Here is a 17,392-nt window from a genome sequence, read left to right on the forward strand (position 1 = left end):
TTTCTTTACAGTATTGTAAAATAACCTGTTTTATTGCTATTTTAGTGCATCGTCTCATCGCCAAAGCATGCTGTGTGCCAAACTTGATTATTTATTTAATGATGTTTCCTGAGTCCCACTACTATGCCTTATGTCATGAAGGTGTTAAAATCTAACCACCATAAGCACATCCCCAAAAGGCATATGTTTGACCAATATTTAAAAGCAATTTGTGTTGAAACGTTTCAATAATTCACCTGTACTTAATAGCAGCAAAACCTTTATTATAGTAAACTCTTCAAACGTGAGCTGCAATCGTCCAAACTCCAGGCTTATTTGCTGCATTCCCTTGCAAAGTTCATACATTGCAGATTGGCGCATCCTCTCCCTGTAAGGAAACAAGAAAACTCAATTTTAACGCACACAACACAAACAACACTACGATAGTGACCTTGTAGCTTTTGAAACGTGTTACATATTTCCTTCAACTATATTTTGTAAAGTTAAAGATCATACACATTTTGTGGTAGTATTGCTTGTAAGGTTGGCATCGGATGAGCTAGAAAACATGGATAGGTTGCTGTTATAAACCAACTTTCGGGTCTGACATATTTATTTACTAGCAAGGTAACGTGAACAGCCAGGGCGTCAAACATAATCTTGGCTTGAAAATAAGAGATTAACCTCCAATCATCACGCAGTGGTAGACAGGTCATGTTAGCATCAGCAGTTGCCGTGCATTCAACACATATTTAATAACTTCTTCCATTCTGAATTTTATTTAAATCATAGTTTAATAAATAGTAACAACAATTACAAACTCAAGAACTAAAAACCATGATAAAGACACATGCACCTTTGGCACACAACATAGATGCACAATCATAGAAAGCAATTGCTTTTGTATTCACTTGTTCCTCTTGTAAAGCGCTTTGGATTAAAGCGCTATATAAATTAAAATAAATACAAATACAATGTCTTACAATTCACTATGCAAGATCTTATTGATAATATTGTGTAGGTCCTGGGTAATCACAACGTCAAAGGCTAAGTCCAGAGAAGAAATGATGGCACAATGTACTTAATGAAAAGAATGACTCTCTAAATCAAGGAACGCAGGTTATCATCCGAGGGAGAAAGGCTGAATTATTTTGAGCAATGACAGGGTAGACCAGTGGTGATGCACAAAGAGGATGACACGCCAGCGGTTTTGGTTGATACACATTTATTCATTTATCTTGACTCATATCTCCAACAATTAACCCTGGTCTTTGTCTTCAGGGTTTCACAGTACCCAGACCTTTTTCAGTTGGGTTCGTAGGAGGGTAATGCACAGCTGGTGCGTAAGGCAACAGATTTCCTCTATGAGTTTGTGACATTGGGCAAGATTATCCAGGAGTGTCCCTCATCCTGGCAGATCCTTGGGGTTGGAGCCTGGGTTGGCCTAGGTCAGAGGAACGCCTCCGTTGAAAAGTATCTTGGTCTCTGAAACAATCCCTCTTTGACCTCTCCTAATGTAGGCACCCTGGCTCCCAGGGAGTTTGCTCCATCTCAGACCTGCTACTGGCTCTTCTGAGTTCTACGCTGGACTGACCTGGTCTGCTGGAACATCCCTAATCCCGATGGCTAGAGGGCATTTGTGGTCTTCTCCCGCCTCTTTGGGTATGGCAATGATGTGTCTCCCTCTCGCTCTTTCCATTCTGCCATAGGTGTCAGGCCTCCTCTCCCCTTCGTGTTTAGGCTTTTTGATAGAACCACTTGCCCAACCTCCCCACCAGTCTAGTTCCTGCCAATGTTGCGCCTCCTCCAATCAACACCAATTCTCCCCCTCATCCATTTCTACTTGATGAAAGCTTCCTTCTTCACTCTCCTGAACCTTTTCTCGTCTTTTTGACATCTCTCCTTTACTCCTAAAACCTCCATATTCTTCTTACAATCTCCATCTCTTGCTCCTTTTCTCCTCTCAGTTCTCTACTTTCTTGCCACTCTTCATATAACCACTTCCTCCAGCTTTTACTTGCACAACCCACACTGCCAGACTCATCTAGCTATCTTGATAGTGGAATTTCCCTCTCCCCTCTTGATGGTGCCCAAATGTATTTGGAACACTGGTTTCTGAGGGATGTGTTATTATGTAATAGGACAATAAATTGGGCATCATGCAACTTTACAGACGGTTGGCCTGAATCTATGTGAGGACAAGCCACCATTTTGGATTTCACAAGGTTAATGGATAAGTGAAGAGTCACTGTCTCTGGTTCTGGGCATCCCGCTGTAAGTGCCTGTACAGGCCTTAATCTCTCTGCTCTGTTGGCATGTGAGCTACAAGCGGGGAATTGCGCAAGTAAGCATGAGGAGCCCTCATTATGTTTAGCTCTCCTTCATCGCAGGCAACTCACAAGTACATACTCACCGCAACACTAGGAAGGTGAGCTTGGTTTGTTGTCTTTCTCGTATGCTACAGTATCTGTGCTAGAGTGCGGCTATCTAGCAGTGGGGCCTCCACTGACCAGTCTCGTGTGAGGCCCAGTGTGAATTGTTCCATCTGGCATCCCTGCTAGCACGGCTGAGATATTCCCTTCTTCACCGGGGGCACTGAACAGTTCTGCCCCTTTTGTGGAGGGCTGATAAGGGTTAGTTGTATTATCCCTTAGGTAAAGCTGCATGATTATGGGGGCAATGGGATGGGGGCAATCATTCCAGTGACTGCACTCTACCTTATGGAAGGGACCGAACTATCTGGTATTGGGATACTGCATATACCTCCTTTTGGCCTATCATCCACTAGCTAGCAGTGGGAACCGGCCCAGTTGACCACCCTGCTGAGGGTTGCCACAGTTAGGCAGGGACTTCTCACTAAAACACTTTCTGCTAAAACATTCTCTATTGTGCTGATGAAGGTCGTCCACACTTGGGGCACATAAATTGCTCGTCATAGGCGGAAACACAATGTGTCGAATTTTGATTGTTACAAAGAAATATATACTCATTGTAAAATAGGGGAAAGTGTGGGAACAACATCAAAGGAAACCATATGAATAAGAAGGGGTCTTTCACTATAGAGTAATTGCTTGTATCCTTAAATGGAAAATTAGCACAAGTGTGGTTTAGTCTTTCCTGTGTATAGTTTTTGTACTGTATTAGTCGGATTAGTTTAGATTTTTTGTTTTGACTGATGAGTTATGTGCAAAATATGGGTGATGTCAAGATATGCTGTTACATCTGCTTTTAATATTTTTTCAATTTAATACAAATGTAAATTTATTTTCTATATTTTGGTGTTGTGGGTCAAATATAATTGATGTGTAGCACTCTGGTCTATCTGAATTGTTGGCCCTGATCAATTGTTCAGATTTGCAAATTTTGAGCTTGGGAGATCAGGGTTTCTACTTGTCTACGCTGCTTGGTACATTGATAGGTTTTCTTCTGTTCTTATTTTGTGCTACATTACACTCAGTTTTGTTTTTGCCAGATTTGGGTGTTTACACATACACATAGAGCATTACTAATGGGTATAGTAAAAAAAATGATAAGTTACTCACCGTAGTGACTAACGTACTCTTAGTCCATAGTCCCCTTTCCTGCATATTGTATGGGCGTTCCTTCCATGGGACGGGAGACGGAACCTTTTTCACCAGAAAAACCTTCTTCCCCTTTAAATTTAGAGGCACGCGGGATGCAGCCCAGGGTGCATGCGCTGCCCTGACTCCGCCCTCTGAAGCCACACCTCAGTCCCCATTGACGCATCGGCAATAGATCTAACATTGCCTAATGACACCAGTATTATTAGGGGGGAGGTTGGCGGGACGTATGGAGCAAAGGGGACTATGGACTAAGAGTATGTTAATCACTACGGTGAGTAACTTATAATTACTCTTACGTCCTGTCCCCTTTCTTCCATACTGTATGGGCAATTACAACTGATTGTAGCCCCAGGGTGGGGAGAAGACCCTCCTTAAGCAAATAGGTTCATGAGAACCGCCTGTCCGAAAATCGCATCAGATCTAGAGCCGGCATCCAAACAGTAATGCTTGCAGAAAGCCGAGGGAGAAGCCCAAGTGGCCGCCCTGCTTATGACTTGCCAAGGGACATGGCGCTGGAAGGCGATGGCCGTTGCCTTGGCTCTGACTGCATGGATATGCATGTTGGCCGGGAGCGGCTTGTGCTGGCCCTCGTATGCTTCCTTGATGGCAGAGACCATCCAGAGGGATATGGAGGCCTTAGAGGCCTGATAGCAAGGCCTCGAGCCTCCAAAAGTGACAAACGGAGCGTCCTACTTGTGGAAGCCCTTGGTCTTGTCCAAGTAGAATTTTAGGGCACGCCTGACATCCAGGCAGTGCAGCACTCTCTGTGCTTCATCCTTGGGATCGGGAAAGAACGTAGGAAGGACTATTTCTTCGTTCAAGTGAAATGCAGATGGAACCTTGGGCCGAAATGCCGGGTGCGTCCGCATGACTACCTTGTCGTTGTGAAAGGTGGTATATGGTTCAGAGGCGACCAGCACCTGGATCTCGCTGACTCTGCAAGCCGAGGTAAGACCGACTAGCAAGGCCGTCTTGATGGTGACCAGCCTAATGTCCACGGATGCCATTGGCTCGAATGGATTGTGAGCCAGGGCGCCCAAGACTAGGTTAAGGTCCCACACAGGGTGTAGTCTCTTGACGGGCGGGTAGAGCCTAGCGAGACCAGTCAGATGTGTCTTGACTATAGGGGTGGAGGAGGAAAAGATGCCTTCCTCTGAGTTCCCATAAGCCCCGATGGCTGCAAGGTATGTGCGTCAGGTGTCCACCTGTCACCCGAATGAGCGAGGAGCGGCGAAAAGGAGAGCACGTTGTCCAAACTGCAGGCCAAGGGGTCGATTCCCTTAGAGTCTGCCCAGTGGCAGAAACTGGTCCATTTGCTTTTGTACTGGGCCCTGGTGGCCTTGCTCCTGGTGCCCTGTATGATCCTCAGATTGACCTGTGAAAGGCTAAGGTGCCGAAGCGTTAAATGCTCAGGTACCACGCTGTGAGGGCTACTTTCCCTGGTGCAGGGTGGATGATTCTGCCCCCCCTGCTGCGCCAGAAGATGCGCTGGGCCCGTCGGAAGGTGTATGGGGGGCAGCTCCGAGAGGCTGAGTAGTTCCAAAAAACATGGCCTGGCCAGCCACCATGGAGCTATCAGAATGATGAGGAGTCTGTGAAACTCCTTGATCTTGCAAATTACCCTGTGGATCAGGGGGGTAGGTGGGAAGGCGTAGGCTTTCATGACGGTCCACTGGAGGTGAAATGCGTCGCCAGATAGCCAGGGCCATGACCCTGCCAGGATGTGAACTGGGGACACTTCTTGTTGTGCCAGGTGGCAAAGAGATCCACTTGGGGGAGACCCCACTTGTTGAAGATCTCCTGAATAACGAGGTTATTTAGCTGCCACTCGTAATTGTCCACTCCCAGCCTGCTGAGCCTGTCCGCCTCCAGGTTGGATTCCCCCAGGAGGTGGACAGCAGAGAGGTACATTTTGTTTTCCAAGGCCCATTCCCACATGCTGATCGCCAGTCTGCACAAAGGAGGGGGTCTGCTGCCTCCCTGCTTGTTGACGTAGTACATGTTGGTCGAGTTGTTTGTCTGGATGAGGACAACCTTGCCCTTGAGAAGTGGTAGGAATGCTCCGAGCGCTAGCCAGATGGCGTTCAGCTCCAACCAATTGATGTGGTATTCCTGCTCCTGTCGAGTCCAAGTGCCGTAGACCGAGAGATCGTCCAGTGTGGCTCCCCAGCCCTCAAGCGAGGAGTCTGTGGTGATGGTGGACTGCGGAGAGGGCTGCCGAAAGGGCTTGCCCGTCTGTAGGTTGCAGTCCATGGATCACCAAGTTTGGTCCAGGAGGAGAGATGGAGGGACGTTGATGATCTTGGATTGCGAGCCCCACTCCCGATTCCATGAGGCCGCGAAGTGCAGCTGAATTCTTCTCATCCCAGAACGCTGTGACTTCTTTAGGTTGAATGAGAAGCCCAGGTCGTGCAGTGAGTTCATAAGGACATGGGAAGAGTGGTGAACCGCTTCCGGAGATGTAGCCCTGACGAGCCAGTCGTCGAGGTATGGGTAGATGTGGAGGCCCTGCGCTCTGAGGAGGGCCGCTACAGCATTCATGAGTCTGGTAAAGACCCTGAGGGCCTAGTTGAGGCCAAACGGAAGGACTTTGTATTGGAAATGGTAGCTCACGATGGGGCTGCCAAATCGGGACATGTAGGTACGAGTCCTACAAGTCCAGGGAGCACATGCAGTCTCCCATGTCCAATGTCTCTGCTATAAAGGCTGGCGTAAACATCTTGAATTTTTGCAGGGGTAAGGAGAGGTTGAGGGTGGAAAGGTCCAGCACAACTCTCAGGCCCGCCTGGTTCTTCTTCTGAATGGCGAAAATCCTGGAGTAGAAGCCGAAGCCTCGCTGGGAGGGTGGAACTTCCTCCACTGCCTCGCTCTCTACGAGCGACTGGATCTCCGCCAAAAGAGTTGCTGTCCCAACCTGTGGGAGTGGAGGGGAGGAGGGAGGAGAGGGCGGGATAGGAATGCGGTACCCCGTGGATACTACGTAGAGGATCCAGGAGGTACGCGAAATTCTGGCACAAGAATTGTGCATGGAGAGCAAGCCTGCCCCCCACCGGAGACACGTGGACCCGAAAGGGCGTGTCATGCCTTCTTTCCCTCGGAGGCTGAGGCGGGGGACTGGAAAAAGCCCTTACTCCCCACCTTTTGTTGTTTGAGCCGGTTCTCAGATGGCGAGCGGTCCGGCTGCCTGGATCTGCGTTCCTGGAAACTGCAGAATCCTCCATATGTACGACCCTTCTCCGAGCGCTGCTGAGATTGGGTGTTCGATTTGGGCATGGTCTTTGTAAGAATGGATAAAGACTTTGCCGTTTGTGAGCTGTTCTTCTTTTTGTACAGCTCTTCGTCAGTAGAGGAGTGGAAGAGGTCCCCCCTTCGAACGGTAGATCTAGAATGCGCTCCTAGACATCCGGGTTGAATTTCGTCACCCAGAGCCAGGCGGTTCTCCTTATATCCGTGGCAATGCAGATGGCACGGCCTGAGGTATCAATATGCGCCACTGTGGGTTCCATGAGGTCATGCGCCACGAGCTTGGCTTCCGCTAACCCCGCCTTAAAGCGTGATTGGCATTGTGTGGGGAGTTCCGGGAGGAAGTCCGCAATTTCCCACCATAACCGTTGGTTGGTGGAAGCCAGCATGGTATCTGCGTTGGCCTGACGCAGGTGCAAGGAGGCGTTGGAGTAGATCTTCTTGCTGTACGCCTCCAAGATCATCTCCTCCTTGCCTAGAAGCACCGCAAAGGAGGAGGCTGAGGATGACTGAGATTTGGAGTATAGTGATGCCACAGCAATCCCCGAAGAGTGTGGCTGAGGATGCGACGAGAGCAAGAGTGTATCCCTCTCCATCTGACTGTACTTGGCGTCCAGGTGTCGATTGACCGGCTGGACCGAGTGGGGCTTGAGCAACCCTTCTTGGGCAGGGAGACTACATCGGTTTGCAGTGGAATCTCTGTGTTGGCAGAGGGGCGTTTCGTGAGGACTTCATCCAGAACACCCTCTGCCAGCTGTTCGACCTCGGGTTGAGGGAGGCCCAGGTATTCCGCCAGGGCAGCAAGACGTTCATGGAAGGTCCTGGCTGAGGATGGCATGTCCGGATCCTCCTCCTCATCCGTATCCTGCAGATCTGGAGGATCTTGTGGAGGAGGAGGAGGGGTAGATGGCGCCAGAGGCTTGGGTACAGGGACCGCAGCCAGAGGCTGAGGAGGCTGCAGAGTTGGCTGTGGAGGCTGAGGAGTCGGCTGCACCGGGGCCAGGGGGCCCGATGAAGGCAGCTGTGGTGCCTCTAGCATGGCGGGAGGACTTCCCTGACTGCGTCTTTGATGATAACCCCCATCTGAGGAGACCTCATGAGACCGAGAAACTTCTCAAAGAGCACCTCCTCACTGGCCAAAGAGGTGGCAGGGGGTACTGACAGGGTAGCGGGGGACTGCTGGAGTCGCTGCTTACCCTGTCCGTATGGATGCAAAGTAAAGTTGCCCTGCGCAAATGAAGGGTAGGCTGTAGGCCACGTACCTGGTTGAGGCCAGTCCCACCTCGACACTCATTCTTCGCCGAATTCGTGGAATGGCATCAGACGGGTGGCCCTTTCTGGCGCGGTGGCCATTTTGTCGAGCTGCCCACCACGTGCCTGCGACGTGTTGCTCGGCCCGCTGGGCCCGGCCTCGTCCCAGACTCTTGCGTGTGGATGACGAGGCCTACCCTGCTCCTCGGGCCTCGGCCAGGTAGGTGTGGCACCCTTGACCCAGGGGTCGGTAGAGCTGTGTTTAGGCCTCTGACGTACTGCCGGTAACAGGGCGTAGCCCCTCAGACATGTTGCTGGTAATAGGGCGTAGCCCCTCGGCCACTGAGCCGGTAACAGGGTGTAGCCCCTCGGGTGTAGACCCAGTACAAGAACCCTCTGGTCCCTAGACACTGCTCCCAGGAGGATCCGCGGACCCCTCGACCCGAAGGCCAGTAGCTGTAGCATCCTAGGGGAACGTGGCGGTAGAAGGACCTGGCTGGTCCCTCCCGCGTGGGAGAGTTCCTGGGAAGGAGACTGCTTTGCGGGGTAGCTAGAAAATATTGGCCCTACCTTAGGCCTGGTTCGATGCTTCACAAGTTCTTAAGATCTTCTGGAGGAGACCTCTGGAAGAGCTTCCTCTACCTGGCTAGTCTGTTCTTCAGTGCCTTCGAGGACAGCGAGTCACACGCCGAACATGATTGCCAACCATGGTGTGAGCCAAGGCAACATAGGCAGAGGGCATGGGAGTCTGAAGTTGGGAAGAGCATGTTGCAGGATGGACACCTGATGAACCCTGTGGAAGTCGACATGCAACGAGTAGGAGCGTGACACTCGAGGACCGAGTACCTGAATGATAGCTAAGACAAAAAAAAAAGACAAAGAGAAGAAGTATCCGCGTGTGGAATTACATGGCTGAAGTCAAACCCAGGAGCACTGGTAAATTTGGCCCGTTCCGTCGACGCAGAAAAGGGGACTGAGCTGTGGTGCCGGAGGACAGAGTCAGGGCAGCGCATGCTCCGTACAGTATGGAGGAAAGGGGACGGGACGTAAGAGTAAGCTTATTACAATGGCTGTTACTTTGTTCCGTTGTATACAAATAATAGACTGTACATATTTGTTGGCCTTAAAGGTAAGAACTAAATATGTAGGGCTTATATGACTAATTATGTGGACTTGTCAGCATGTTATTGCCATCTCAAACTGTGATTTGAAGTCACCATAATTAAGTACATATGTCCCACATAAATAGCAGTGACTTTTTAAGGCCCCATCTTATGTGCAGACTTTGTAGGCACACATAGGACAAAACTCAGGGATGTCATTTCACCAAAATGCCTGGCGTAGCGGAAGTGACATCACCTCACCCTTGATCTCCGATGACATCACAGGACGTGATGTCATTTGACTCTACCCACAAGTAACATCACGGGAAGTGATGGCACACAAACGTTCACTCCTTGACAAAATAGGAAGTGGCATCACATAGTATTGTTCCTTAGTACACTAAGAAAAATATGGTTACGATATCACTGTAATATGATATACATTTCATTCAAGAATGGATCCACCATATGCAGCGTTAATATCAGTTTGTATAGGCCCATATTACCAAATGACTGTGAATGTAAGCAGACATCCAACAGAACAACCTGGACTAATGCACATCACTTGGCCTATACTGTAAACAGACAGAGCATCTCGAAGAGGCCTAAACCCTCAAATCACAGACATCCAGTGCCTGCCAAGTGTCTGACCACAGACTGGGAACAGCAACTGACCAACGCAAGCCCAACTATAAAACCATGGTCAGTAGGATTGCCCAGAGCTGTTCCAGTGGTTATCAATGAGTTGAAACCTTCCAACCATCACCTTTCCGTTTTGCTTATTTGGTAAGTAACCCACCGTTTTCTTTGTTAGATGGGAGATAGAGGGGAAGGATGTTTTGCAGGGCACAGGTTTTTGTATTTTAAATTGTAAGCAGCAGCTCCATGACATCAACCCTAGAAAAGCCTGTTGGGCCTACAGACCTATGCTACTCCTCACTGATGACGCACAATGAGGCTGAAACATGTCTGGGGGTGTTTGTGGTCTCGTGCAGAAGGTATTTGACCTAGCAGTTTGGGCTTTACTGCCCTTTTTGGTGTGGGACCAAGCCAGATTTGCATATGGTCTTTCCCCTACTGTAATGGATTGGCAGGCTGAAAAACTATGGTCTGCAGGGTTGCCCAGAGCTGTGCCAGTGGTTTTGACAGGAACATGAACTGAACCCATGCTGCATTGAATCCTCCTGTTCCAAAAGCAAGTGCGTTTCCCTTGAGTTATCCTTCCAAATATATTTATAAATTTTTTGCTTGAAGAAGCACCAGATGGTTTACTTTAAAGGCGCAGGGCAACTTCATGTAAATTAATTATCTCACCTTGTGTCTATCTACAGTGTGCTTGTGATGCAGGTCTGGCAGATCTGGGCCAAGTCACACAGTGCTCAGGCAGGATTGGTGGAAAAGGCCACTGGGGCACACCCATCTCATCACAGGCCCAGTTGGTCACTGAATGTGCAAAGCAGTCAACAACTAACACTGATGAGATTTGCGTTCATGCTGTGCTGTCACTGATTACTGCAGGTTGCTCTTACCCACTCTCATCTAGCCAGACCTAGCCCCCATACACTTCCTGTTGCAACAGTACTGGGTCGAGCTGCACAGACAGCCCTGCCTCTTGACCCAACCATTCAGGCAATATTCACTAATGGACTGCCAACCTGTTAGTGATGGCGGCTTCATGTTTTTTCCTTCATCCCTATTATTTCTCCAGCTAACAAGATCTAGATTCCAGGTGTACAAAGATGTGGCACATTAAGCTGCATTTACAACTGCCTTTTTCAGGTGCAACACAGATATCTGCTCTTGGCACTGCCTCTTTGTCCAGTGGCCCATGGGTCGCAAGGACAGGTCTAGGGGTAGCAGAGGGGGCACCTGGGGAAGTAGCTTCTACCCTGGCAACCCCCAAATGACGTCCCTAACAAAACTAATAAGACATTGAAAATGCATCTGTCCCCTATAGTGCATAGTAGTCTTTTTTCTATATCCATTGATAATGCCATCCCCTCTGCCTGCTCCCTAACTAGCTCAACTGTATTTCCCACAAACCCCACCACAGAAACTATTGCGGATGAGCTGGTTAAGCTGTTTAGCGAAAGACAGCACAGGTTATTACCAGGGGAAATCAGTGTGTGCAAAGTGTAAAAGCTATAGGGAAGGGGGCGTGGCTTGGAGTCGACGCGATGCAGTTGCTCCTCTAAAGCCGCCCGTGGACTGCCCGTGCTATAGCTAAATTTGTGCGGTTCCTGTGGCTTACACAATCCACCGACGCCAGCTATGTGGATCGGAACCGATGGGGCACTAGCAGCTCAAAGATGAAAGCCGGGAGAAAGAGCACTGTGTCCGTACTCGCCGCCTGAATCCCAGTCCCCCCCTGTGCCGCTCAAGGAATCCAAGATGACGGGCACACATATGAACGCGTACGCAGCCGGGAGTTGCAGGCGAGCCTCCCCGTAACACACAGGCCGGAGGGGACGGACGAGCATCTAGACATCCAGGCAAGAAGCGAGGACTGTTTCCATCTGCCTGTGGGGGGCGGTTCGGGCTCTCCTGGGACCGACGGGGAGCGCCGCATGCACCAAGAATTGGCGGGGAATTCCCTGCGGAGTGATCTCCTTGTCTGGCCCCTGTTTTGTGCTCCCTCTCCTCCCTCTTCCTCCTGGGGTGCCCCGGCCCACGCCGCTTTACAGCTTCACGCCCAGCGGATGGAGACCTACGCGGGCTGCATTGGTGGCTCCTCTGAGTGCCCGGTGGGGCCTACCTTCCGGTCTATAGACATTTGCCACGGCCCTTAAAGCGACTCAATCCCTTGGAGCGGGGACAGGAGACCATCCCCCCGAACGGTTGGCGGCGGGAGCCTTCAGCAGGAGCCTCTTGAGAGCACTCCATCGCACCTCACCGCCTCCCTGAGTCTACAACCAGCACCCGACCCAAATCCGAATTAAGGTAGGCTGCCCGCGGATAAGGCCTATAACCCGCACGGGTAGCGCTCCCTAGCCTCTCGCGGGGCTCTGAGGGCCCCTGAGCGGCTCTCGTAGCAACTCTCCTTCACCCACCGCTACAGTGCTCCGGGCGGCCATTGACCCGCCGCTGACAACCAGCGCAATGACTAAGCAACAAAAGACCACCAAGTCCTCGGACATAGCAACACTGCTGATCGCATCCGACAAAGCTAAGAAACAGGACTCCTGCTCCTCTATTTCACAGGAATCCCTAGACAACAAGGGACCTCTGGCGACCAAAGAAGACATACGTGAATTAATGGCGGATATCAAATCAGAATTCCGCTCTTGTATGACAGAATTTACTACTAAGCTGGAAAGTACGGATAAAAGGGTCTTGGTGGTTGAACAAAGAGTGGGAGTTGTTGAGGACCATATCCAAGATCATGCCTCTGCCATAACTGAGGTCCAACGCTCAATCAGACTTCTGCAAGACAAGTACGACATCCTGGAATACAAGCAGGAAGACCTGGAAAATAGGGCCTGGCGCAACAACCTCCGTATTCGGGGGGTTCCTACTTCGATCCCAGACAAGGGGTTGGCTGAATATGTGGGCCTCTTCTTCCAGTCTCTCCTCCCTGACCTTGAAGATTCACAGCTTCTCCTAGATCGCACCCACAGGCTGAACCCCTGTCACGGATTGGAGTCAGATGGCCCCCCTGACGTCATCACTAGGGTGCACTTCTTTACCACCTCGGCGATAAGCCGCTCCAAAGATGAAATTACATTCCAAGGGACCTCCCTCCAGATCTTTCAGGACCTTTCCCCTCTTACTCTCCAAAAGAGGCGAGCCCTCCGCCCACTAAGCTCTCTTCTTCAAGCCCAAAAAATCCGCTACAGATGGCTCTTTCCCACAGCTTTGCAATTTTCTTATAAGGGCTCACTAAGGAAAATTAGCCACCTGGAAGATGCTGAAAACATCCTGCGCCCAGATGCTTCCAAGCCTTCGCCTCCCTGCCCTCCGAGGCAACGGCTGACTCAGACCTTGTGGCCTCCCCTAACCCCACACAAAATTCCTGGTCGAGGATTCCCAGATTCCGGAGGAGGAAGTAGCCGGATGCGGTCCCATGATGGAACCACCACTTTCTGTCCCGGCTCGTCAATCCGGCACCATGAAACCGATCAGCACCCACAGGAACACAGATGAGCTCCATCCCCAAAAAGCAGCGGGCATTATTCCACGGCCCATGCCCGGTTCCAAGGCACAGTCCACCTATGAGTCCTTGGAACGATCCACTTTGACTACCTGTAAAGTTAGCCATGTTGGCTACATACTGTTCTATGGCCCCGTTGGCCAAGGGAGGCTCTAGACGTACAAAAGGTCCACCACCCCCAGTTAAAACTCGGCCCTCCCATTGGCGGCCTGAGCAAAAACCCCATAGGCAGGTTAACGAATGGCCACACACTCCGCGACATGATGGCTGATCTCTCTACGTCTCCCCCTCTCCCCCAGGACTTGTCAGCGGCCCCGGAACTAGCCCCGGAAACATCGGACTTTGAGGTTCATCTCCCTGAATGTCAAGGGACTGAATTCACCCGCCAAACGCAAGTCTATCCTACAGAAGCTTCAGATTGACGGTGCAGCAGTAGCTATGCTACAGGAAACCCATCTGCTGCCGGCAGACCACAGCCACCTATGCTGCTGAAACTTTCCGAAGCAACTCTTCGCATCTGGGAACTCCAAGAGGGTTGGCACGGCTATCATATTTGGGAGGGGACTGAACCCTCACATTCTGGACTCCATAAGCTGCCCGGAGGGACGGTACATGGCAGTGAAATGCCTGCTGCTGGGACAACTCTACTCTATAATCTCTGAGTACGACTCTCTCTCTGTTTCTGGAGGGCCAGATAGTGATTGGTGGGGACTTCAATGGGGTCCCGGACCCCACGAAAGACAAGTCGGAGACCTCACCATAGCCCTGGCTCTCCTGCAACTATTCAGAACTCTGGGGGTGGTGGACTCATGGAGGGTACTCCACCCATCCGAAAGAGACTTTTCCTTTTATTCTTATGTCCACAGAACCTTCTCCAGGATAGATCTTCTCCTAGTATCCCCGCAAATCTTCACATTCACCAACAATGTGACAATTGGCTCCAGAATCTTGTCTGATCACGCCCCGGTGACCCTAGAAATCCGAGTGCAGGAACCGTCTAACCCCCAACAGCGCAGATGGACACTATATGATCCGATTCTTAATGAGATGCCACTCGGAGACGCGATCGCAACCACGATCACCAACTTCTTTAAGGAAAACCCCAGCAAAGACACCTCTACCGCCAACAATTGGGACGCAATGAAAGCAGTAGTGCGGGGAGAACTGATTGCGCAAGGAGTGGCCTATCACAGACATAAACGACAAACTCGCCAGGGTCTTGAGGAAGAACTTAAAAAAGCAGAAAGGACCCATAAGGAGAAGGGCTAGACCCCTAAAACTCAGCGGGCCATCTGGATAGCGCAAAAAAAGATCGAGGCCCACTACGCCGAACACACTGCCCACCAAATGGCAAAAGCTAAACAGTTTTATTATGCTAAGAACAACAAAGCGAATAAGTTACTGGGGGCCAAACTTGCCAAGGCGAAGAGGAACAACACGATTGTGGACCTGTGGGGCCAACAAGGCAAGGTCCATTACGCTGACCAGGACAAACTACAGCTCGCAACGGCCTACCTGACCCAGGTGATGACCGCTCCGGTACGGGACAAGAAGGAACAGAGGGAATACCTACGGAGTGCAGCGCTTCCCCGGCTAAAAAGAACAGCCAGTGACTCTCTGGAGGCGCCGATTACCGACGAGGAAGTGGACGAGGCAATAAAAGCCCTTATATCCCGAGCCCCTGGCCCTGATGGACATACAACCAGGTTTTACAAGATTTTCAAACCCCAATGATTAGCGCCTCTGGTACAGTTGTTTAACTCGTTCAGGACCACGGACACTATAACCCCGTCCATGCAGGAGTCAATTACGGTCTTACTACCTAAACCTGGAGGCGATCCGAAAAACCCTGCGTCATATAGACCCATTGCCCTGCTCAACATAGATGCTAATATATACTCTAAAATCTTAGCAACACGACTATCTCAGTTCTTGCCGGAGATAATCAGTGCGGATCAGAGTGGCTTTCTCAGACACCGCTCCACGGCCGACAACATTCGAAGGGCCTTAGACCTGGTGGAACTTGCCTCCCGAGACTCCCGGGAGCTGGTGCTTCTGGCCCTGGACGCAACCAAGGTGTTCGACAAAGTGGATTGTACTTTTATGAGGCTCACCCTTGAGGCCTTTGGATTTGGCCCGGAATTCTGCACTATGACGCTGGCAAACTACAAAGCTCCCAAAACTCTTCTCAGAGTTAATGGCACCCTTTCCTCCCCTATCAACCTAACTTGCGGAACCAGACAGGGATGCCCGCTGTCGCCACTCCTCTTCGTACTAATCATGGAACTGTTTGCCCAGCGGATCAGGTTGAACCCTGCAGTCGAAGGCTTTCAATCAGGCCCGGCACACCACAAGCTGGCCCTCTATGCAGACGATGTCCTCCTGACTATCACGAAGCCCCGTTCCTCCCTCCCTCAAGCCCTGGCTGAGATAGCGAGCTATGGAAGGGTCACGGGCTTTGCCATCAATTTCCGGAAATCAGCTGCCATGGGAGTGGGTCTGACCCGGGAAGACCGAGAAGCCCTAATCCCTCTGTGCCCAATACAATGGACGACCAAGGGAATCAGCTACTTAGGAGTCCAGCTCCTGGCCAACCCAAGCGAGGTCTATCGGGCTAATTTCCCCCCATTATTTACAAACTTGGAGGCAGATTTGAAGCGCTGGGCGGCGCAAGAGATATCGCTGATGGGCTGTATTACAGCCTGTAAAATGAACTTACTACCGAGATTTCTGTACGCTTGCTCCTCACTCCCGGTGCCGGTTCTGGCGCCAGCCCTTCAAAGCCTACAGAAGAAAATGCTGCAGTTTATTTGGAGGGGGAAGAAACCCAGAATCCCTAAATCCACGATGCTGGGCAGCGCGAAACTCGGTGGCCTCGGGGTCCCAGACCTACAGAAATACCAAATGGCGGCTCAGCTGTCCTGTATCCAATCGTGGAAAATCCTTACGAAACCCCATAGATGGGTGGACCTCGAACCGGCGCATCTACCCCTCCCGCTGCACTTTCTCCCACATATCCCCCCTCCAGAGCGGCGACAGTGGCAGAATCTTCTGGCGACCACCAAACACACCATTTCGGTATGGGACAAGGCGTTGAAACAGAAGAGGATCCCGACGGGGCTCAGCCCCCTCTCCCCGGTGTTTATGAACCCGACCTTTTCACCTGGTCTGTCTGCCCGGAATTTTAAGTCCTGGATTGCAGGAGGCCTGGAGACCTTGGGACAACTTTTTGAAGGGGACCAACCCTGCACCTTTGAGCGATGCAAAAAACTCTTTGGGATCCAGGAACAGGATGGATTCACATATACCCAGCTGCGCCACTGGTGCACCCATCCACAGACTGGCCAGGCAGCTATTCGTCCCCCCACAGCCATCGAATTGACCCTTAATGAGCTCCCGCCCGAGGGAGAATCTCCACTCTATATAAACGCCTCCAAATGGATTTCTTAACCTCCAAGACTCGTTACATGGCCCTATGGGAGGCGGACCTGGGCCGTCCGATTGAAGACCAACAGTGGGTTGACATCTGGTCCCGGGCTCACACCTCCTCATCATGCATCACAAACAGAGAATGCGCCTACAAGATCCTCCTCCGTTGTACTACCCTGCCCTAAGACTTCATCACATGAACCCCACACTCGACCCACAATGCTGGAGACAATGCAGCCAAATAGGCTCCTTCTTCCACATGTGGTGGTCCTGCCCCAAGGCTCAAGCCTTTTGAAAACAATGCCTAGCGTTGATAGCGGACATCACTCAGGTGCGACTGCCCTTGGACCCTGAACCTATTCTCCTTGGAGCACCGAGCCCCGGGATCTACCCAAGGTCTAGTCCTAAGGCCAAACTATTATCCCAATGCTTACTGGCGGGCAGGAACGTGATAGCCCGCACCTGGAAAACGATGGAAGGCCCGCTCATGCCAATCTGGTGGATGAAAGTCTGGGACATCTTGATTGCTGAGAAGGTGACGGCTGCCGGGGCAGGCATTTTACATCGCTTTCACAACATCTGGGGTCCGGTTTTGGATTTTGACCAAAGGTTCCCAGCCCTGACATTCAAGCCCCAACTGGCAAGGAGAACTG

General features: G+C 50.9%; 1 protein-coding gene across 2 annotated transcripts in view; it reads right to left on the reverse strand.

Moving 5' to 3' along the window:
* The window catches only part of NR3C2 (nuclear receptor subfamily 3 group C member 2), a 2,234,141-nt gene that overhangs the window by 233,406 nt on the left and 1,983,343 nt on the right, over window positions 1-17,392 (reverse strand). For both annotated transcript variants that reach the window (XM_069631253.1, XM_069631252.1), the window contains exon 7: window positions 237-367. In XM_069631253.1, coding sequence (XP_069487354.1) covers window positions 237-367 — 131 coding nt within the window. The remainder of the gene's footprint in view (window positions 1-236; window positions 368-17,392) is intronic.

This window comes from Ambystoma mexicanum, chromosome 6q (assembly GCF_040938575.1).
Source record: "Ambystoma mexicanum isolate Mex_15411 chromosome 6q, UKY_AmexF1_1, whole genome shotgun sequence".
NCBI classification, from domain to species: Eukaryota; Metazoa; Chordata; class Amphibia; order Caudata; family Ambystomatidae; genus Ambystoma; species Ambystoma mexicanum.